At 51.7% G+C, this 22,088-nt stretch overlaps 1 protein-coding gene across 1 annotated transcript in view; it reads left to right on the top strand.

The window, feature by feature from the left end:
• The first annotated feature begins 8,885 nt into the window (after positions 1 to 8,885).
• The window catches only part of MAP2K6 (mitogen-activated protein kinase kinase 6), a 42,736-nt gene continuing 29,533 nt past the window's right edge, over positions 8,886 to 22,088 (top strand). The window contains exon 1 of the mRNA XM_030233301.2: positions 8,886 to 8,977. Within this exon, the coding sequence (XP_030089161.1) occupies positions 8,962 to 8,977 (16 nt within the window). The 5' untranslated portion in view covers positions 8,886 to 8,961. The remainder of the gene's footprint in view (positions 8,978 to 22,088) is intronic.

The following is a 22,088-nucleotide window of genomic DNA, read 5'->3' as shown; positions in this document are numbered from 1 at the left end:
GTGACCACCTCTCCTGAGGACCCCCACCCTGGGGACCCCATCCCTTGGGTGACCCCCTCCTCCAAGTGCCCTCCTTTCCAAGGATTCTCTCCTCCTGGGGATCCCATTTTCTGTGTCACCTCCTCTCCTGAGGACCCCCCTCTCCTGGGGATTCCATTCTCTGAGAGACCCCCCTCCCAGGGACCCCCATCCTCCAGGTAACCCCTCCTCCAAGTGCCCTCCCTCCCTTCCAAGGATTCTCTCCTCCTGAGGACCATTCCTCCAGGGACACCCCCTCTTTCTGCAGCCCCCAGGGACACCCCCCCCGCTTCCAGCTCCCAGCACAACCTCGGTGGGGAGCAGAGGAAAGGGGCTGGAAATATGTGCTGAGAGGTTTGAGGTTGGGCAGTAGCTGCCTCACTCCATCCACTGCTCCCAGCTCCTGCCTGCATCCACAAGGTCAGCAGGACTTTATTCCATTCCCCAAAATGTAATTAAAGCATTGGAAATGCAGCCCTGAACAGCAACACTGAATTCCTGCCATCTACAGAGGGGGGCTGGTTCCTGTGATGCTTCCCATGGAGTTGTTCCCCCTCTGGAATTCTTGTCACCCTCTGGATGGGCCTTTTGCTGCCTTTGGGATGTGATCAACCCCACGGAGCTGTTTGCTCATCACCCTGTTCCCATTCTGGGAGCACAATCTGAGCACAATCCCATGGGCTCTGATGTTCTGAGTGCCTCCTGTGAGCTGCTGGGAGAGGCTGAGCTGAGCAGGAATCCTGAATCCTGCTCATCCACGCTCAGGAAAACACCCAGCAGCTCCTGCTCCAGCAGGGATTCACTGCTCAGATCCCTGCAGGGCTTGGGAATTCCGTGTCTGGGTTGGTTTGTGCACAAGGATCAGCACAGCAGTGACCAAGCTCTGTAAGCACAGCACGGACTCCACATTTTTATCCTGGAAAATGGAGATCAGGACACTGTGTCCTCATTTGGAAAGAAGAAAAGGATCTCACAGCACAGATTGAAGTGAAAAGCACTGTTTGCATGAGGAGGTCTCAGCCATGCAGAAGCATTTGCATTCCCTCCTTCAGCCCCAGCAATGGTTGGGAATATCCAGGGTTGAAGCCCCAGCCTGGTCCCAGGGCCCTCGATGGCCCAAGCCCCACAGGGATCCCTCAGGTTCAGCTTTTCTGTGTTTCAGGTTCTGTGCTCTTCAGTGTGAGGGTCTGGGCTCACACCAGGGGATGCTGAGCTCTGTGCCCAGAGCAGGGAGACAAAACAATTCCTGCTCCAGCTGGGCACCAAGGACAAATGATCCCAATCTCAGCCCAGGAGCACAAACCCCGTGGGCTGGAGAGAGAAAAACAAGCAGGGTGGGACTGGCTGGGCCAAAGCTGGGCTGGGACAATGAACTGCAAGGTGGGAATGGAGCAGAGCTGATCCCAGGGAGAGACCCCGTGCCCGGCCGGGCATTTTGGGGCCATTTTGGGTCATCTTGGGGGCAGCCCTGGCTGGGCTCTGGTGCTGCCCAAGGTGGATCCATGGAGGAGATCCTTGGAATCAATCCCTGCTTTGTTCTGGGACTCTGCCCAGCCTCTGCTCCAGCTCAGCCTGCACAAGGCACAAAACTCATGGAAACTTTCTTTTTTTTTCCTTAGTTTCCACCTTAACCAAGAGTATTAGCTCAAAGGACTCTAATTAAATAATTGCCAACAGAATACTGAGTAAATACAATGACATAACTACAACTTCAATAAAAAAAAACAACCCAGAAATTTTTATCTTCATCCCCCAAGCATTATACACAATAAAAGCCCATCTGGGGCTGAATTCTTCTGGTCACTTTGTTGTGGTCTCTGTTTATACTTCAAAAGTTGTAACTGCTCATATTCATGTTCTACTTCTTCCTGGCCAAGTGGAAGTTGGAACGAGAGGGTCTCCAGGGTTCCCTCCTGATGCTGGTTTGGCTTTTGCCTTTTTTTCTTTTCTATATTCTCTGTATTCTTCACACATACATTTGTAACTCAGTATTGCAGTAGTGGCTCCTTTTCCCAGTACTTTTCCATAGCCCTTCCTTAGACAAAACAGATTCCAGAGCTCCGAGCTCCAGGGGGCACAAGGCCCCAGTGCTGTTGTGGTTCCTGGGAACCAAGGCTGAGAACAACTCTTGGAGATCCAGAAGATCTGGGGGTGCTCCAGAGAAGGGCCCTGACCCAGGGGGGAATTGCATCACCCCTTGTCCTCCTCATGGGTGCTTTTTACCAATCATGCTGATTTCCCAAAACCTGGAAATGTGTGCTCATCCCTGCAGGGGTGGGCTTTTGTGGACAGCAGAGGAAAAAGAAAAAAACCCAAAAAAGGCTTTAAAATCACAAAGGACCATTCCCAAAACCTTTGGTGCATCCCTGCTCCAAAGATGCTGTGGAAACCCTTCTGTGCTGGATGTGGAGCATCCAGCACAGGATGGAGGTGCCTCCAGCAGGGCAGGCTCTGCCTCTTGAAGGTAAATCTGGGAGGTTCTGTGCTGTGCACGAGTTCAGTAACAAATAAATGGCCAGAAATGAACATTACCCCGGGATTTCAGGCTGGGGATGTGGCCCTTCCATCCCCTCTGGCTGGGAAGAGCATTCCTGCTCTGGCTGCCCTTCCCAGCCCTTTCAGGAGCCCAGGAATGCTGGAATGATTTTGTGCAGTGGTGCAGAAGCTGCAGGTAAACTGCAGCTGCTCTTTCACAGCTTCTTTTTATATCCAAGCTTTTGCAGAGCCCTTTGGGAGCCAGAGGCCCATCACAGAAATTACTGAGATTCCAACGAAGAGAAACCCAAATTATTTTACATTTTCCTTTGGACTTATGAACCAACTCGAGCCCTGCTCCTGCCTGAATCTTGTCACTGTTTAGAGCTCTTTTTCTTGTGCCCACAGCTGGCTCAAGCACTGGCTGAGGAGATCTCCTCCACATTTACTGGAAGTGATGTGTTTGCATCAATAAACCTGTGGGTAAGCACAAGGACGATGCATTTGCACCCTCTACAGCCCAGATCCCCAGCCAGGGAACCCCTTCAGCAGGAATTCAGAGCACCTCATTTAGAGGCTTCCCTTTTTCTGGGAGCTGGAAAGAGGCTGAAATGAACTGTGCAAAACCCAAATTGCTCCAGTGTTCACTGCTCCAACTGCAGCTGCACCAAACTGCAAAGGGTCCTCGGCCACTGTCAAAGCCCCCAGCTCCTGGACACCAAAAATGTCCTGATACTCAGACCCAGGGCATGATTAACAAGTACAATTTATCCCTGGATTTAAAGGAAAGGGCTTAAAACCCAGCTGAGAATTGCAGCATTTTGCACCCCTAGAAGTGACCATGCAAAATTCAGTTCTTTAGGAGTCAGCTTTGCTCACACCATGCAGGACAGGGTTTTGCTCCACACCCTCACCCCCCTTCTGGAACAACATCCAGGCTGGCTCAGAATGAAATTTCATAAAAGAAATTTCAATCTTGGCCTAAGACTTGGCACAAGAAGTCCCAGCCCAGAATAGATTTTTACGGGAAGTTAAAAACCTCTGGGGGGAAAAAAAACAAACAACAAAAAACCAAAAAACCCCAAGCTTTAAAGTGAAGCATCAAGAGAGCTCAACAAGAGCCATGGCAGCAGTTCAGTGCACAATATATACATTGTGTGCAGTGCATATAGAATGCCATAATTACAGCCAGATGGGTACAAACATAGATTCACTCTGGCCATGAGTAATACCTCATGATTGCAGAAAAAAGAAGCCAAATGCCTATTTTAAATCAGCAGAGTTTGAGAGGGGAAAATGTGACCTCTCCCAGATGGGGATGTGACAGAAAATGAGTATTTTTTGTCAGCACTACTGTCGTGGGTGGCACCATCCCCTGGTCCTGCAGCCACCTGCCCACCTCCAGCTGTGTTCCCTTCCCAGCGGTTTTCCTGGTTGGATTATTAAATATGATGGGGTCATTTAACCCCCCTGGAGCTGCACCCAGCCTGGTGGCAGGGCTGGGCTCTGGGTGACTGGGCAGAGTTTGGATTCCCTGGATTGCTCCTGGCTTTGGGAGGGAGGCACTGGGCATGCAGACAATGCCTGCTGAGCGAGCTGCAAGTGTTAAAGCCACGGGGGCTGAGGGTGCTGCACCTGACCCTGCAAGATGGAGCAGGCAGCTGTCCCTGCAGGGCTGAGCAGGTTCAGGGCAGTGCAGAGCCTGCAGCTCGGGATGTGACCCTGGCAATGCTCAGACACAAAAGGGCTGGGGCTGAGGGCTGCTCTGAGAGCTCCCAGCTGCCCCAAGGGTGCATTTGAGTCCATTAGTGCATCAAAGCAAATCCAGAACGTGTTACACACACAGAGGGCACAGAGGAGCAAATGCAACCACTAAAACAACCCTGCAGTGTTTGTTTGCAGCATTAAAACCCACAGCAGCAGCTGAGGAAAAGCCACCACACTCAGCTCTGTCCCAGAGTGTGACAGAGGGGTGGCACCTCTGGCTTTCTGCAGCAACACAGAAAAAGGTGACTGTGACAGTGTTCACAGGGGTCTCAGGATGAGGGAAGAGATGAGGATCTGACTCCATGTTTCAGAAGGCTGATTTATTATTTTATGATATATTATATTAAAACTATACCAAAAGAATAGAAGAAAGGATTTCATCGGAAGGCTGGCTAAGAATAGAAAAGGAATGAATAACAAAGGTTTGTCAGTGACTGAGACAGTCTGGACAGCTGGACTGGGATTGGCCATTAATTAGAAACAACCACAGAGACCAATCCCAGATCCACCTGTTGCATCCCACAGCAGCAGAGAATCATTGTTCACAGTTTGTTCCTGAAGCCTCTCAACTTCCCAAGAAGGAAAAATCCTAAAAAGGATTTGTCATAAAACATGTCTGTGACAGGTGACCACAAAAAGAGATGCAACTGGTAAAATTTCAGCATTTTTCTAAGAAACAAAACCATCCTCGAGAGCAGGAGTGCAAGGCATAGAGGGAAGGACAAGCAGTTTAAGAGAGGCCATGTAAAACCCCTTTTCCCCCAGCCCCAGATCAATGATTTCAGGAGTTGAGGCTGCCTTACTTCACCTGTGCATCCATTGCATTTTTTTTCTAAAAATTTAAAATTCCTACCTGCTTTTCCAGCTCTGTCCCTCCTCTTTAGGTTAACACACACAAACATCACCCTCACCCCTCCTGGAAGAGCAAGCTTGACTCATCATTATTGTCCAGCCAGATTTATGGCTCTAAAACCTTCTTATTACTAAGCTGAAAGTCATTTTTATTTACTGGCCTCTGCCTCTTTTATGAGCTGCATGTATTTCTTGGATCATTTTTCCCTCTCAGTTCTCCTCTTCAGCTAAAGAGAGATTTTACCAACATCCCACCCTGTGTGTGCTGGGGCAGCACAGTTTGTTTAACTTCTGAGAATTCCAAGTTCTCCTGGGTTTTCATCCATCAGCTCAGGAAAAACTGGGAGTTAAGGGCTGCAAGAGGTGAGGCTGGAAGAGGAGGAGGAGGAGGAGGAGGAGATTGAGGAAATTCAGACAAAAGGTAAGATGGGGCTGAACTGCAGGGGCTGTGTTTGGCTTTAAATTCCTGCAGGCTGCAGCTCCGGGGGAACAAAGGAATGCAGGATATCAGCGGCAGCACTCAGACCCTGAGGAGCAGATGGTGCTGCTGCCATCAGCACAGCTCTTTGTTTCTCACCTCCTCTCTCCCCCAGCCACATTCTCCTCCCCAGCATCTGCACCCTCTGTTTGCTTCGGTTTTGTTCCAGCTCCCTCCCCAGACATCCCTTGGGAGGGTCCCTTTTCCCAGCTGGGAGAACTTCCTGCAGTTTATTCATCCTCTGCAGCAGAGAGCCTGCCTTGGCTGCTGCCTCATGGGTCATTATTCCAATTATTTTGAATTTCCAGCTTCTTCCTGTACCTCAGGAGCGTTAGGGAATAGTTGAATTCTCTTGTCCAGCTGTTCTGTGGGCACTGACCCCTACCTGAGCTCAAAAATAATGAGAAATTTCATGAGGTTCTGTCCAGAGGATGGGATCACACTTGAAAATGGGATCACACTTGAAAATGTCACTGACTCGTTGCCTCTCACAGGACAGACCAAGCCAAACCTTGCTACACTCTTCCCAAATCATCCTTCCTTCCCCACAGTTCCCATTCCCATCAAGGGAGGGATGGCTGGGAGCAGAATAATCAAATAAAAACATAAACCAGAACCAAAGAGACTGAAATAGCCACTGGATCCTTCAGCACAGCAACTGCTGCAGCCTGTGCCACCTCCTGCTCCATAAAGTTGGATCACCAAGCTCCTCTGCCTGGTTTCTCCATTTGCAAAGTGCATTGTTTTGGGGAAAAAAAAGGCTTCTGTCTGTCCCTGCACAGGGCTGGGATCCAAAATACCCAACAGCTTCACAGCAAAACCTGTGGCCCCTTCCCTCCCCATGACATGCTGGGAAAATCCTGATTTAAGCCCCAAAACCTGGTCTGGTGTTCAGGGAAGCACCAGGAGGCACCACAGGTGTTCTGGACACAGTTTTGCTCCTGTTTCCCACCACCTGTCACAGCTGAAAATCCCACGTGAGCAGCACCTGGATTTTCCAAAGAATTCCTTGTGAAGGGAGATGGAGCAGGGGCAAGCATCCCCTCCCCAGAGAGATGGGAAAGGGAAACAACCTCTGGCACAGCTCCTGCATGAGGGAAGCAGGAGAATCTGGGGAGGCTGGAGCTCACTGCTGGCTGAGGACAGAGCTCTGGGGTTAATTTCTGGCCCAGGAGTGAGTGTTCACACAAACACTGACACTGAAGCTCCAATTGTGTTCTCCTGGACAAACCCAGCACATGACTGTGCTTGCCTCCCGAGCTCCCCGATCAAAGCACGGCAGGGAACGGCCTCGTGTCTGAAACAAACAACATTTCGGGGCAAACCTTCGGTTTGCAGACACACAGAGGAGATTTTTCAGCAGTCAGACCACAGAAATTGCTTGTCCAATTCCTCAGCAGCAAATTCATTCCTTAGCAATGAGAGTGAGTTGGGAGGGGGAATAAATAAATCAGAACTCATAGAAAATTCAAACTACAGCAGGTAGGGAGTCCTAAGGAAGAGAGTTATGGCCAGACCCAGATGCAGAAGTTTGAGCTCTTCAGTCAGCTGGGCAATAACCTCTCCTCTCTCCCCTCTCTCCTCTCCTCTCCTCCCCTCCTTTATGTCTTCACAGCCCATCCTTCCTCCAGATCTCTGCTGTTCATGGGCCATTGATTATTAATTAACTGCTGTCCATGGCCAGGGAGTGTCCCTGCAGGGCTGATCAAATTCCACCATCCCATGGGGAGATGCTCCGCCCAGGGGAGGAGCCAAGCATTCCTACCTGGATCCAATCTGAGGTGCTGGGAACAGCCCAGCAGCCTTTGCCCCCTGCATTCCCAGAGGAGCAGCTTTCTGCTGCCCTGCATTCCCAGAGGGAGAGCAGGCCCATCTCCAGCAGCCCTGGAGCTGCAGAGGAAAACTCCCCCCTTGGGCAGGATCCCTGCTCCAGCAGAGCCACAGCTGGCACTGCAGGAGGGCTGAGCCCCCCTGGGATGGCACTGTGCCACCACCCTGAGCCCCCTGGGATGGGACTGTGCCACCACCCTGAGTCCCCTGGGATGGGACTGTGCCACCACCCTGAGCCCCCCTGGGATGGGACTGTGCCACCAGCCTGAGCCCCCCTGGGATGGGACTGTGCCACCACCCTGACACACAGGGGCAGGGCCTGCTCTGACTCTGGCAGGGTTGTTTTGTATCACTGCATTTGTATTTTTATATTTTCTTATTTTTAATTTTTAATTTTTTTCCTAATAAATAACTGTAATTCCTATTCCCATATCTTTGCCTGAGAGCCCCTCAATTTCAAAAATATAACAATTCAGAGGGAGGGGGTTTGCATTTTCCATTGCAGGGGTGACTCCTGCCTTCCTCAGGACACACCTGGCTGTTCAAAGCAAGACACTCAGGGGAGCTCACTCCATCTGATCTGCCTGCAAGGGCAGAAATTAAAACACATGGATTGAGAACTTGCTGAAGGCAGGGATGCAGGCAGGGATGCAGGGATGGATACAATGGATGCGATTTGAAGATGTTGGAAGCGGTTTGAAACAGTATGAAGGGGTCTGAAGCGGTTTGAAGAGACCTTAAGCAATTTGAAATGGCCTAAAATGATTTTAAATGATTTGAAGAGATTTGAAGTGATTTGAAGCCATTTGAAGCAATTTGAAGCAATTTTAGAGTGGTTTGAGGCGATTTGAAGTGGTTTGAAGCAAGTTGAAGCAGTTTGAAGTGGTTTGAAGCGTTTTGAAGCGGTTTCAATTAGTCTGAAGCAGTTTGATGAGACTTGAAGCAGTTTCAAGCAGTTTGAAGCGATGTTAAGCGATTTGAAGGGTTTGAAGCGATGTTAAGCGGTTTGAAGGGTTTGAAGCGATGTTAAGCGGTTTGAAGCGTTTGAAGCGACGTTAAGCGGTTTGAAGCGGGCGAACCCGGCCGCGCTCTCCGCGCCCCCTGCCGGCGCCTCACCGGGGGATGTGAGGCCGCAGGACTACAGCTCCCATGCGGCACCGCGGCAGCGCCGCGCGCGCGCAGTGCGGTGCCCCCCGCCCCCCCCCCGTGCGCGCCGGAGGCCGGGGCGGCCGCCCCGGCCCATCATGTAGGTGCAGCCGCGCCGGCCCCGCGCCAGCCGCGCAGGGACCCCCCCCCTCCCCCCGGCCCCGCCTGGCCCGGCCCGGCCCGGCCTGGCCCGGCACGGCGCGGCCCGGCGCGCCCCGAGCCCCGCGCCGCCCAGGCGGGAGCGCGCGCGGCGTTCCGGGGGGGAGCGCGCGGCTCGCATCTTTTGTGTGTGTGTGCGTGAGCGCGCCGGGCGGGCGGGCGGCTCGCCCCTCGGCGGGGCCGCGCGGGGGACGGCTCTTTGTGCGCGCGCCCTGCCCCCAGCCCGCCGGGGGACAATGTCTCAGCCCCGAGGTGAGAGCGCGTGCACGTGCGCGCGCGGGCGTGCAGCCGCGGGTGGGTGCGCGTGCGTTTTCCGCGCGTGCAGCCGCGGGCGCGCGTGCAACGGCCGCGAGTGCATGCACGTGCACGCTCGTGCACGCGCGCGCGAGCGTGCACTCGCTTGTGCAACTTGTGCGGGGGGGGGTGGGGGGCGGGTGCGCGCGCGCGCGCATTCGCTTGTGCAACTTGGCGGGTGCACGCGCGGCCGAGCGCGCGTGCAAGCGCTCGTGCAGCTGCGTGTGCAGCCGCGCGTGCACGGGTGCGCGTGCATGTGCATGCGCGGGAGCGTGTGCATATGCGCTCGTGCAGCTGCGCGTGCAGCCGCGCGTGCACGGGAGCGGGTGCGTGTGCATGCACGGGTGCGTGCGCCCGCGCGTTTGCACGCCCGCTTTGCCCGGGGGTCGCCGCTCCCGGTGCACCCCCCGGTGCCGCTCCCGGTGCCGCGTTTCCTGCCCGCTGGCGGTGCAGCCTGTCCCGGGATGAGCGAGCCCCTCGCCTGCCTTTGGCACGGCCCGGAACGCGCGGGGGGTGTTGCAGGAGCAGCTGCAGCCGGGGCTCGGCGCGGGGTTAAAGCAAACTTTTAAACAAGTCCGCGAAGGAGATGAAAGGTGAAACTGGAGTGGAGTTACCGGGAATTAAATATATACCTATGTTTCCATGGGAAAGTATTGTTCTCGTGCCAGCGCTGAGATCATTTTCCACCCATTTCTTTTCCCCCCCCTTTTAATATTTGGTAACTTTTGGTCGGAGGCAGCAGTGGGGTTTGTCACACCAGCACGCTCCGAGCGTGCAAAAAAGGCAGGAATGGAGCGTTTGGAAGTGCAGGAATTGGGGATTTGGGAGCTGCAGAAAGGCAGGAGTGGAGCAGTTTGGAGCTGCAAGAACTGGAGCATTTTGGAGCTGCAGGAATGGAGCGTTTAGGTGCTGCAGAAGGGCAGAATTTGAGAATTTAGGAGTTGCAAGAGGGCAGGAATTGTGAATTTTGGAGCTGCAGAAGTTGAGAATTCTGGATTTGCAAAAGGGCAGGAATTTTGCATTTTGGAGCTGCAGGAATTGAGCATTTTGGAGCTGCAAAAAGGCAGGACTGAAGCACTTCAGAGCTGCAGGACTGAAGCATTTCAGAGCTGCAGAAGGGCAGAAGTTAATAATTGAGCTGCAAAAGGGCAGGAATTGGACATTTTGGAGGTGCAGGAGTTGACAATTCAGGATTTGCAAAGGGGAGGAGTTATGCATTTAGGAGCTGCAGGAATTGAGCATTTTAGAGCTGCAGAAGTTGAGAATTTTGGAGTTGCAAAGGGCAGGAATTGGGCATTGTGTAGCTGCAGAATCGAGCTTTTTGGAGCTGCAGAAGTTGAGGATGTCAAAGTTGCAATTGGGCAGGAAATATGCATTTTGGAGCTGCAGAATTTGAGAGGTTAGGAGTTGCAAAAGGGCAGGAATCATGCATTTCAGAGCTGCAGAAACTGAAAATTTAGGAGGTGCAAAGGGGCAGGAATTGGGTATTTGAGAGCTGCAGGAATTGAGCATTTTGGAGTTGCAGAAGTTGAGAATTTAGGAGTTGCAAAAGGGCAGGAATTGGGCACTTTGGAGCTGCAGGAATTGAGGATTTCGGAGCTGCAGAAGTTGAGAATTTAGGTGTTGCAATAGGTCAGGAATTATGCATTTTGGAGCTGCAGAAGTTGAGAGTTGTAGAGTTGCAAAAGGGCAAAGCTGAGCGTTGAGGAGCTGCAGAAGGGCAGGAGTTGAGCCCTGAGGAGCAGCGGGAGGGGGTTTGGGAAGGGGACAGCAGTGATTTATTTCTGCCAGCGTGGTGGTGGCAAAGAGGAGCTGGCTCTTTGCTTTTCAGCTGGCTGCTTATTCCGGACTGCCTCTGCCTTGTGCCCTTGCAAGGGCGGGGGGAGCAGGCTGGGAGGAGGTGGAGAATTTAATATTGCAAAAATGCTGCGGGAATGCAACAGGGAGAGCTTTAAGGAGGAGTAGCTGTGGCCATTCATTGTGAAAATCCATGCCCGTGACACAGATGCAGCTTTTGGGAGTGCTTGGGTTGGATGTTGCAGCTTGGCTCTCCCTGCATCCTGCACATATTTGGGATTTTGGGGGTGAGAAGGCAGCGTGTGGCCTGGCAGGAGCAGGTCCCAAAGTGGGTTTGGAGCTCGTGCTGTGTTTATTTATTTATTTATTTATTTATTTATTTATTCAAACTAAGCCTTCTGCAATAATCCTTGCAAGGGAGGACGTCAGGAATGAGGTGCCTGCACAGCTCTTGCCACGCAGTTTTCCTTTATAAAAGAAAAATGTAAAGTTGTTGTATAATTTATTCCTAATTTGGGTTTGCTGCACTCATCTTTTCCAGCCGAGCAGGGAATTGTAAAAGTTTCCGATGCAAAGAGCCAAGGGAGTTTGATAATGCAGGATTGAACCCGGGGATACCCAGAGCCCTCTGCCATTGCCAGCAGGGTCCTGGGGGGGACAGGGGGTCCCCAAAAAGCCTGGGGGGGTGACAAAGGGGAGCGTGCAGAGGTGGTGACAGGCAGGGAGCTGTGCAGGGGTGCTGAGTGTCCCCCAGCAGGGCCTGCTGCGTCCTCCCCAGTACCAGGAAAAGGGAGGATGGAAGTAGCCAACCCACAAAACATGATCTCAATGAATGGCATCATTCTTGACTCCCCTTGCCGTCCTCCTCGCTCTCTGCAGCACCAGTGCCTGCATTCCTGGCAGAGATAACTTTTCCAAGCTCAGCTGTTCAGGCCCAGCTTTTGCTCAGGAAAGGGTTTCAGCTCTGGGCTTTGCAGCAGAGGTGTCGTTCTTTGGGATAATCTGAGTTTTGGGATCAGCTTTCATGTGTTGCACGGGAGGTTCCTCAGCAGCTCTGGAAAGCAGAGCCCCAGCCAGCTGCTGAGCCCTCTCCCTGCTTTGAATCCTTTCCAGAGTTGTTCTGAGAATTTGCCAGAGATTAATTTTTTTGGTGCAGCGTGTGAGCAGCAGAGTTGTTTTCACTCCCTGCAAGAAATCCCACCTGGTTCAGGGAGACCCTACCTGTGCTATGCAAAAAAATGGTGGGGGGGATTTGCTTCCTGCACAGTCTTAAAGGTTAAAACTCCCCCTGGAATTCCAAAACAACACTTTTCTTCTGGCCCTTTGTGCAGCAGGAACCAGCAGATGCCTCCAGCATTGTGCTCGTGGCTCTGAGCCACCTCACCTGCCCCTGAGGGCCCACTCAATACAGAACTCACCTGAAGTCAAAGACACCCCTGCCTTTCACCCTGTGCCTGTCCATTCCCTCTTTCAAGCTGCAGACTGGTGTTATTTGTTGGATGTAGCAACCCACAGCAAATCAGCTTTTCCTGAGCACAGCAGGGTCCTGCAGCCTGCTCCTCACCTTGGGAGAGGAGGCTGCCCTGGCCAGCAGGGCCTTGGTGTTGATGGGAACTCAGGAGTTGAATCCTTGCCCAAATCCAGCCCATTTGGCTCTCATGACTAATGGGATATTATTTTGGAAGAGGAGGAGGGGGGGGGGGGGAAGAGGAAGCCCATATTCATTTCAAGCCAAGCACAGTTTGAGGCTGTAAATCTGGACTCTGGTGGCAGCAGATATATTCAAGAGTTTCCCAAACTCATTGCAATGGGAGGAATTATCCCTTGGCCAAGCCCACATGGTAGAAAACACCTGCAAATATGCAAATTTCTCCATTGCAATAAGAAAAGGGAAGGGGGAGCAGTACCCAGGAGAGCACTGATTCATAAATACACTGAAATGATGTTTGATCTCAGCCTTGCTGCCTGTTGATCTCACACCTAACCCTCAGACTCGTGTTTCAAACACAATTTCCAGTGCTCCAGCTGCAGAGGGAAGCTGAGATTATGAGCAGCCCATCCCACGTGATGCTGGCTGAGCATGCACCCTATGGACTTTGACCAAAGGCCCTGCACCTAGTCCAAGTACCAGAGTTTCATGTGAAACACTCATGTTTTCCCCAGCCAGAAGTCTCAGTGGAGCAGCTCTAAAGCTGAAATCCTCCTTGTTGTTGGGTTTTTTTGCAGCCCTGGGTAGGTGGCAGGTTGTTGCTGGTGTAGGATTAACCTGCAAGCAGCTCCTGTGAGTTGTGCAATGTGAATTTTGCCTCATCAGCACCACCTCAGCTTCTCTCCACTCTCACACTCCCATGACACAGGCACTTGGCAAGGGCTCAGCCAAGCCACGGTCAGCCAGGTGCAAGCCTTGCAAAGCCTGGACTAGCAGCAAATTTCAGCTGGAGTTGTTGATTTCTTCTTAATTAATATTTTTTTAAGGGTGCCCTGTTGAATTAGTTTAAGTGTTGAGGTGCCTGTGTGCCTGCTTTGGGTTAAGAGGGGGCAAATGTTTCTAAAGAGGTTTAAAAACCTCGTGCAATGCCAGGCTGGAGGAATTACCCTGCTTGGGGAGAGGAAAATGGGGTTGAGGCAGAAAGTTTGGCTGGAGATGAACCCAAGCTGTGCCCAGGTGAGAGCTGAGACACCTGGGTGAGCCCCTGCTTGTCCTGTCCCCATGTCCCAACAGGTCCCAGCATGTCCCAACACCACTGCTCAGGCCAGCAGCTCCCTGCTGCCACCCAGGACATATTTAATAGTTAAAAGCTCCAGCTAGGAGCAATTCTAGCAATGAAAGTGCTGAGTTGCAGGAAGAAGGGAGCAGAGAGCTGAGCGCTCCTGCCAGGCTCCTCAGTGCTGGTTTTGGTGTTTAAGTCACCAAAACCTGGGGGCTTCCTTAGGGCTCAGTTCCCTCCCCTGACACATCCACGAGCTGCTGAGGTGAAGCAAATGATGCTCCATGAAAACCACAGGAGTGATTTGGAGAGATGAGACACTTCCCATGGTGCTTACAGCAGGTTTGAGATTCTGGGCCACCTGCTTGAAAATACACAAGATGATTAAAAAGTTGCCTTTTCCCCCCAAACAGAGCCTGTGTTTTTTGTCACTTGGGCTTCTTCTCTTTCTGGAAAGAGCTGTGACAGCACCTCTAGGAGCCTCTCTGAAAAGGATTGAAAACCAACACACCTGAAAAACGCTGGGAAAAGAGGAAGAGTGTGGGAGTTCTGCTAGCACAGGAGTGGGGATGCTTCTCCAGCCCTCTGCAAATGTACTGGGAGGCCCAGAGCTCCTTGGCCTGGTCATTGTGTTGGTTCCCAGCCCTGCCCCGAGGGATTCCCCCCATGAACTCGCATTCATGATGCTGCTCCAGCTCCTGAGGCAGAGCTCTGCCCTTCCCAGGGGGTGAAGGCACAGCACAGGTCACAGCGGTGGCACAAGCAATTCTGGGCAAGAATTCCTCACCAGGAGTCCCTTCCTGCTGTCACTCACGTTTTGGGGATCGTTTTGGGGTGCATTTACAAGTTGGCAGCATCATGAGATGAAATGTTGAGTCAGCCTCCAGTGGCCAGGGGAATTGCAGGAGTGTTCTTTTGGTCTGAGACATGGACAGAGCTATAATTAAAAAGAATAAAAATCTCTTTCATTACCTGTGGAGTTCCTTAGCTCCCTTCCTTAGGGCCTGTCTGGGAATAGTTGAAGGGATTAGCATTATCACTGGAGCAGTGTTAGCAGGGAGGCAGATCCAGGAGGCTGGAGCTGTGCCACCTCACATATTATGGGCTGTGGTGGCCAAGTGGTGAAGGCCATTGGGTGCAATTTCCATAGCTGCTCATTGTGCAAAAACTGTTTGTTTTTTGTTTTTTGTTTTTTTTAGTTTGCTTTTGTCTTCCAAATCAACAATATTCTGCACTTGACAAGTGTGAATGCAAAACTGACTCCTGCTCAGTGGCCTTGGCTCAGTGAAAAGCAGATTGGAGAGGGGAAGTCTGAGCCCTTGCAGGGCTTTCTGTTGCCTCAGAGCCAGAATTAAACCCATCCTTCCAATCTCCCCATCCTTTTAAACTGGGGATTCCAAACACAGAGGGTTCATCCCACCAGCACAGTTTTGTGGGGTTCTGAAGCATTTCTGAGTCATCTTTCCTTTGGTGCAGAGAGGTCGTGGTGCACATCCTCTGGGGGAGCTCCAGGAATCCTCTGGTGCATCGCTGGTGCTGCCAGGGCTGTGGCAAATCCCTGTGGATCTGCATCCCAGCCTGGAGCAGGAGCCTGGATTTGGAGGGGCAGGGTCAGAGATGGCACCAGGGAAGGCTCAGGGGTGGGAGCTGCTCTGGCTGCATCCCCCAGTCGATGCTGGAGCAGGGGCTGTGGCTTTTTGGGCTGCACAATCTGAGTCCTGTGAAGCCCAATGCAAACAACCTCTGCATGCAGCTGGGGTAAGGTTTCACATTTGTAAGAGAAAAAGCTTTTTTTTTTTTTTTTCCCCTACTCTTGCAGGAAAACTTCACAGAGCTGAGCTGATCCAGTTTCTTGCTGGTGCTGTTTTGTTAGCCTACTTAGCAATTTTATCATCAAGCCTGGGTTTTCTTAGCCTGCACCCAGGCAGATCAAAAATCGTGAGAAGAACTGAAGCCACTTTTACTGCATTCAGATGAAAACAGTGGGGGAGAAAAAATAAATAAAAAGGAAGAAAAAACCCAGCAGAAGTTGCAGATGAGATGCCAAAGATAAGGCAGCAATAGAAAATCAGTGCAGGAGTCAACACTTGAGTGTTGTCTGCAAGAAGAGGCCTTTAATGAAGGCTGAATCAGCACGGACTTGGGAGCTGCTTTTGAAGGAGAATCTTTTCCTAAACAAAAATATGTAATTGCACTCAGTGAGAAATGCTTATCAGTGCCAAATGGCCCCAGAGCACGGTGTGGCTGCTGTGTGCAAGTGCCAGGGCTGGTGGGTTTTGTGCCTGTGCTCCTTCTGCAGTGGGGGCTGATCCCTGACTGCCTCACTCCTGGCTTATTCCACACTCAAGCAACAAGTTATAAAAATTACAGCTTCTCTCCGTGGTGTCATTCCTCTTCTGAGTGTTTATTGCTTCTGCAGTAGTTCAAGGTCAGATATAGAAAATGACTCAAGTGTCTTTTGTTGTTCTGAGAGCTCTAAAGTGATGGAAGGCCCAATCCAGCAGAGACAAACCTTCCCAGAGAACCAAAAGGGAAGGGAAAAAGACTGTTTTATAAAGGCAAACCCAGCACTGATTACTGACTTTTTAAAGTAGGTTTGGATTAGATATTAAAAGAAATTTACTTCCTCTGAGGGTGGCGAGGCACAAGGACCTGGAGATGTGATGGTTGTGTTGGCAAAATTCCACAGATACCAAAAAACTTAGATTTTAACTCTGTTCCCTACTTTATGCCTTATTTCAGCCAAGAGCTCCTTGTCTCAGCCTGGTTTCTCCTGGAAGGCTGTTAAGGTATTGTGGTTTTCATCTCTTAGGAGTTAAAAAAGCAGAAAGCTCAGGGTGCCCAGAGGGGCTGTGGCTGGCTGGAAGTGTCCAAGACTCCCCTGGAAGTGTCCAAGGCCAGGCTGGATGGGGCTTGGAGCAACTTGGGACAGTGGAAGGTATGGGATGAGCTTTGAGGCCTCCTCCAGCCCAACCCATTCCATGACTGGGTGATTTTTCCCTGGATTTGCTCTGCTCTCTCTGCTCCCCCATCTCTGGTGTGCAGCAGCCGCAGGCAGAGCCCACTGCAGTCACTGCCTCAAGTCCCTGCAGGCAGGAGGGGGACAAACCCTGCCACAAGCCCTGCCACAATCTCTGCCAGGGCAGGGCACAGGAGCTCAGGAGGTCCTGCTGGCAGCAGCTCTGCCCTCAGGGTTGCTTTGTGCAGCACCAGGCACAGCCCTGGGCACGGCTCCTGCTTGCAGGGCACCTCTCCAGCCCTGGAGTTAGAGCCACACTTCCCAGCTTGGATTTCAGCACAGCCCCTTTTCCTAGGGTTGCTTTAATTACCCTCAATTAGGGTCTCCAGTGCTGCAAAAATTGTAAAGAAATAAAAGGCAGTCTGGCTTTGTAAGGGCTGGGATTGATTTCTTCTCTCAAGCTGCTGATGCTGTGACCTTTTAGAAAGGAGCTGTCAGCCTGTGACTGTGGGGTTGGTGCATGCCCAGGGTTAAAGCCCAAATATGAGATATTTATTGCAGTTTAATCCAAGGAGAGGAACACCTGTAGGAGCTGAGAGCAGCTCAAGGAAGAGACAAGGACTTTACATGCTGTCATCAAAATGCCAAACGCCCTTTGGGTGAGGTGGAGTTGTTTAAGCACTTGACCAAAAGACCTGGAGCAGCAATCCAGGGCACAGCACAGCCCTGAGGGTGCAGGGGTCACCCCAAGCCCTGCAGAAGCTGCTCAGGGTCTGGCCAGAGGTGCAGACACAGGTCTGACCATGATTTCCTCACAGCTGTGGCAGCAGCAACAGGACAGAGAAGCTGCTGCAGTGAATCTGAGCAGCACTGAGGTTTGGGATGGGGAGATGAGGAGAAATCCTGCATCAGTCCCCTCTTGCAGGTTTGCTTCTCTGAAGAGAAAGATGCTGCTGGTTAATGCAGGAGTTCCCTCCCAAGCAGACCTTGGTACTTAACTGTGTTAATTAAATGCTTTCAAAAACCACAAGATTGACCTTCACTGCTTGCCCACAGATTTTTCTCTCATTTAACAAGCAGAGGGCTGTCAGAGTAGCCTATTAAAGGAGGAGAAAGGCAATGCTCTAATACTGTTGGGTTTTGACCTGTTCCAAAGTGTTTTTCTGCTTTTTAACTCCTAAGAGATGAAAACCACAATCCCTTAACAGCCTTCCAGGAGAAACCAGGCTGAGACAAGGAGTTCTTGGCTGAAATAAGGCATAAAATAGGGAACAGAGTTAAAATCTAAGTTTTTTAGTATCTGTGGAATATGCCAAGACAGCCATCACATCTCCAGGTCCTTGTGCAGCCAGAGAGCTCTGCTCTGTGACATGGAATTGTCCTTTGGGAGAGACCCTCTAGGAAAAACAAAGGCAAATAGCACAGGCTCTGACTTCCTCACCTTTCCCAAGGACACCAGCAATTTGCTCATTGCTCATAAAACTCTGGAACATATCTACAGAAAGCTTTGGATCCCTGCCAAGCAATCAGTTTTATAAATGAAGCAAAAGAGCAGATTGTGCATGGCAGGGAAGGACATCCCACATCCCAAAGCAGCCCCCGACTGGAGGGAGAGCCCAAAATAGCCCCTGGCAGCTGGGGAGGGTGGCACAGATGCTGCATTCAGAGATGATGAGAAACAAGTTGTTTTCTGGAGGCAAGAAATGAAAAAATCCTTCGCTGAAGGAGTGGTTGGGCACTGGGATCACCTGCCCAGGGAGGTGCTGGGGTCACAGTCGTGTCACATGTCCCTCAGTGCCATGGTTTAGTTGATGAGGAGCTGTTGGGTCACGGGTTGGGCTTGATGAGCTCAAAGGTCTTTTCCAGCCTGCTTCACTCTGTGATTCTGTGCAGTGAGACAGGGCTGGGTTCACATTGCTTGGCAGAGAGAAGGAGCTCAGGGCTTGCACCTCTGCGTGTCCCTGTGGGGTGACAGCAAGGGAATGTGCCCTGGCAGTGTCCCTTGCTCAGAGCCACCTGAGCTGGGCAGCACCTCAGGCTTCCTCCCAGCGTGACTGCAGCTCCATTCATGTCATCAGGCAGCTTCCTTCAGAGACAGCCATGCCTTTTTTTTCCTTTAGAGCCTTTTCTTTTTTTTCCTTTAGATCCTTTTCTTTTTTTTTTTCCTTTAGAGCCTTTTTTTTCCCTCCTTTTTTTTTTTTTCCCTTCCCCTCAAAAACATTTGGTGCTTCCCCCGCAAGAAATCAGGAGCTCTCTGTCTGATAAGGGGCTGGAACAGCTTCCTGCAGTAGGAGAGAATTTCTCTTCTGGCTCTTCCTGCACAGAGCCAGAACAATGCCAGCACTTCCAGCCTCTCTTTACCTCGGATAATCTCATTTAGGGTCCATCCTGTGCGAGCATCTCCTGCCAAGGGGGGATGCTTTTCCAGCAGTTTGCTTTGAAAAGGTTTTTAAAAGGGTTTTTTTAAAAAGGCACTGCCACAGCAGAAAGGCAGGAGCAATCCTGAGGCTCACTCAGGGCTGATGCAGAGCAGGGCCCTCTTTGGAGCAGTGGGGGCTGAAGAATTTTTTTCTTTTCCCTTAATGGAGAGGCTAAATAGGATTTTTTTGGTTTTGATGTCTTCATCCTTAAAGTGCACGTGGTAAACTCAGAACATCTGAGTCCTTTTGCAGGACTCAGTGGGACTGAATGTGCCTGGTTGGGGTTGAGCACACCCATAAAAGAATTTACAAGGCTGGGATGTATTTTGTCCTGGTTGCTAAGTGAGATGGACATTATGGATCTGTGTTGATGATTTATGTTATCCTGCTTCTCTTGGTTCCTTTTTTCCCCCTGTTTCTGCTTTCCTTTTTGCCCAGTTCTGCTTATCTGCTCATGGGAAGCAGTCTCCTTTTTGGGGGTGTGTGAGTGAAAGCACAGCCTCAAAGCTCACATGGAGGCTTTGGCAGAAAGGCTCCTCAAGGGAGGTTTGTGTGTTCAGCTTCTGCTGTAGAGACCTGACCTGATGGGCTTTGATCCATCTGGGCATATGCAGAGAGAAAAAAATCTGCCCACTTGTGTCACTTCATTGGAGGACAGGAGTTGCTGTCACAAGTCTGTCACAGTGCTGTGCTGTCATGGATTTCTTCAGTGTGTTTTCCAAACTGAGATAAAATTGCATGGTGAAACCTGGGGAGAGGCTTTTGTTCTTTATAAATGGCTTGTGTTCTTTATATGCCAGCCAAGAAATGTGCCTTCCTCAGCCTGGAGGAGCTGAGGGGAGATCTCAGCAATTCCAGCTTCTCCCCTGGGTGCCTCTGCTCTCTGGGACAGGGACAGGGACAGGACAGGCAGTGCTGGGGCTGTGTCAGGGCACTGGGATGGATTTTAGGAACAGGTTCTTTCCCCAGAGGGTGCTGGGCACTGCCCAGGCTCCCAGGGAATCAGCACAGCCCAAGGCTGCTGGGGCTCCAGGAGAGTTTGGACCCTGCTCTCAGGGACAGGGTGGATTTTGGGGTGTCTGTGCAGGGCCAGGAGCTGGACAGGATAATCCTCAAGGGTTCCTGATGGGTTCCTTCCAGCTCAGGTTGTTTTTAGGATTTGAGGGCATTTGAGAGGGTGTGCTGGGAGGAGTGGAAGGGAGGCTTGGGCCAAGTCAGGCTGCTGGGTGAAAAACAGTGAAGGAGGTGGCTGGCAGGTCGTGCTCCCTGACCTCTGCTTAAACAGGTTTGGACTTGAAGGAGCTTTCCTGGAAGCTGCATCCACCTTCCCCTGCTCAGCCTGGAGCTCCTGGAGCCTCCCTCCTGTGCCAGCAGCACCCAGACCTGGTGATGGTGGTGGTGGAGCAGCTCCAGTCCTTGGCTCTGTGTGCCCCTGGGCTCCTGGAGCAGCCCTGGGCAGTGCCATGAACAGGGGGCAGTGCCTGCCAGGAGCTGGGGCAGTGCCCAGAGCTGTAGGTGGGACACAGAGGGGTCACAGCTTTGGGTTTCCTGCAGTTCCCATGGCTTCCCCTGACAGTGGTGGCTTTAAAGTGCCCACAGAGGGGTCACAGGTTTGGTTTCCTGCAGGTCCCCTGGCTCCCCCCAGCAATGGTGCTCCTGGGTGGTTTTAAAGTGCCCACAGAGGGGTCACAGCTTTGGTTTTTTGGGTTTTCTGCAGTTCCCCTGGCTCCCCCCAGCAATGTTCCTGGGTGGTTTTAAAGAAGGACCTCCAGGTTTGCTGGAGGCATTGCCAGCAGAGGGAGCAGGAGTTGGTTCCTCCCCTCTGTGCTGATCAGAACTATAAATTTGCTTTAAAAAAGGTTGAAATTCCTTGAAAAGTAAGCGAGAGCTCACTTGCTTATTTTTATATCTCAGTTATTAAAGAACCATCTTCAATAACTGAGATATAAAAATAAGCAAGTAAGCTCTTGCATCATTAAGGAATAGCAGGAGAGCTGTGTGATGGTGTGGCACAAAGGCAGGAGAATCAAAGCCTTGGCCTTCACGTGTTGAAATTTGCCCAGTTCTGCTTATCTGCTCATGGGAAGCAGTCTCCTTTTTGGGGGTGTGTGAGTGAAAGCACAGCCCCAAAGCTCACATGGAGGCTTTGGCAGAAAGGCTCCTCAAAGGAGGTTTGTGTGTTCAGCTTCTGCTGTGGAGACCTGACCTGATGGGCTTTGATCCATCTGGGCATATGCAGAGAGAAAAAAATCTGCCCACTTGTGTCACTTCATTGGAGGACAGGAGTTGCTGTCTGTCTCTTGTGTGTTCTCTGCTGCAGAGCTCCCTCTGGGCTGCTTCAAAACCCCTCTGCAAGATCTGCTGGGTGAAAATCCCAGCTGCACTGAGCAGGGGAAAAACCTGAAAAGCAATATTGGGACTGGAGAGAGAGCTTGGGCAAAAATGTGTCTGTGGGGTGGCTGATGCATCTTGTCACCCTGAGAAAACTGGGGTTTGAGGCTCCACATGGCAGTGGGGAAAGGAGTTGAACTTGATAATCTGGGTCCCTTCCAGCTCAGGATATGTCTGATTGCATGAGTGGATGCCTCACCGTTGGGAGCAGTGGGTTTGGGAAGTGCAGAAGTGTTTGTAGCTGGGCTGGGCCTCATGGATTTAAGGCAAATCCTGCTCCCCTGGTGGCTGAGGCAGATGGAGCCCCTGCTGTTGTGTAAAATATTGGACAATTGCTGCTGCCTGTTGGGATTCCTGTGGGAGGTTGGCCAGAGCCCTGTGGTTGCTCCTGGTGGTGCTCACAGGTGGAATCTTGGTGGGTGAAGGGAAATATAAAAAACAAGTGCGGTCCTGGGAGTGATGCCCAGCTCGTGGGTGAGCTCTCAGCTCCCACCCTGGTCTGGGAGCTTCATCCCCTCACCCATGGGGCTGCTGGGGAGCACCCCCTGGCATGGCAGGGTCCCCTGGGAGGCTTTTCAGGGTGCTGCTGGTGGTGCCCTCCCTGCCTGCTGCCAGAGGCACAGAGGCTTGGCTGAGCCTCCATGCAGGAATGTTTGGGAAGCTCTTGGCCCTGTGTGCTGCTTTGGCACTGCTGGAGGTGTGGGAGGTGTCCCCTGTGCCTGGCAGAGCCCAGCCCCTGCTGTGCCCACCTCCTGCCCTGCCAGGGCCAGGTGCTCTTTGGCACAGGGAAACAG

Source organism: Serinus canaria, chromosome 18, assembly GCF_022539315.1.
Source record: "Serinus canaria isolate serCan28SL12 chromosome 18, serCan2020, whole genome shotgun sequence".
Classification (NCBI taxonomy): Eukaryota; Metazoa; Chordata; class Aves; order Passeriformes; family Fringillidae; genus Serinus; species Serinus canaria.
The sequence above is the reverse complement of the archived record's forward strand: the minus strand, read 5'-3'. Positions and strand labels throughout refer to the sequence as shown.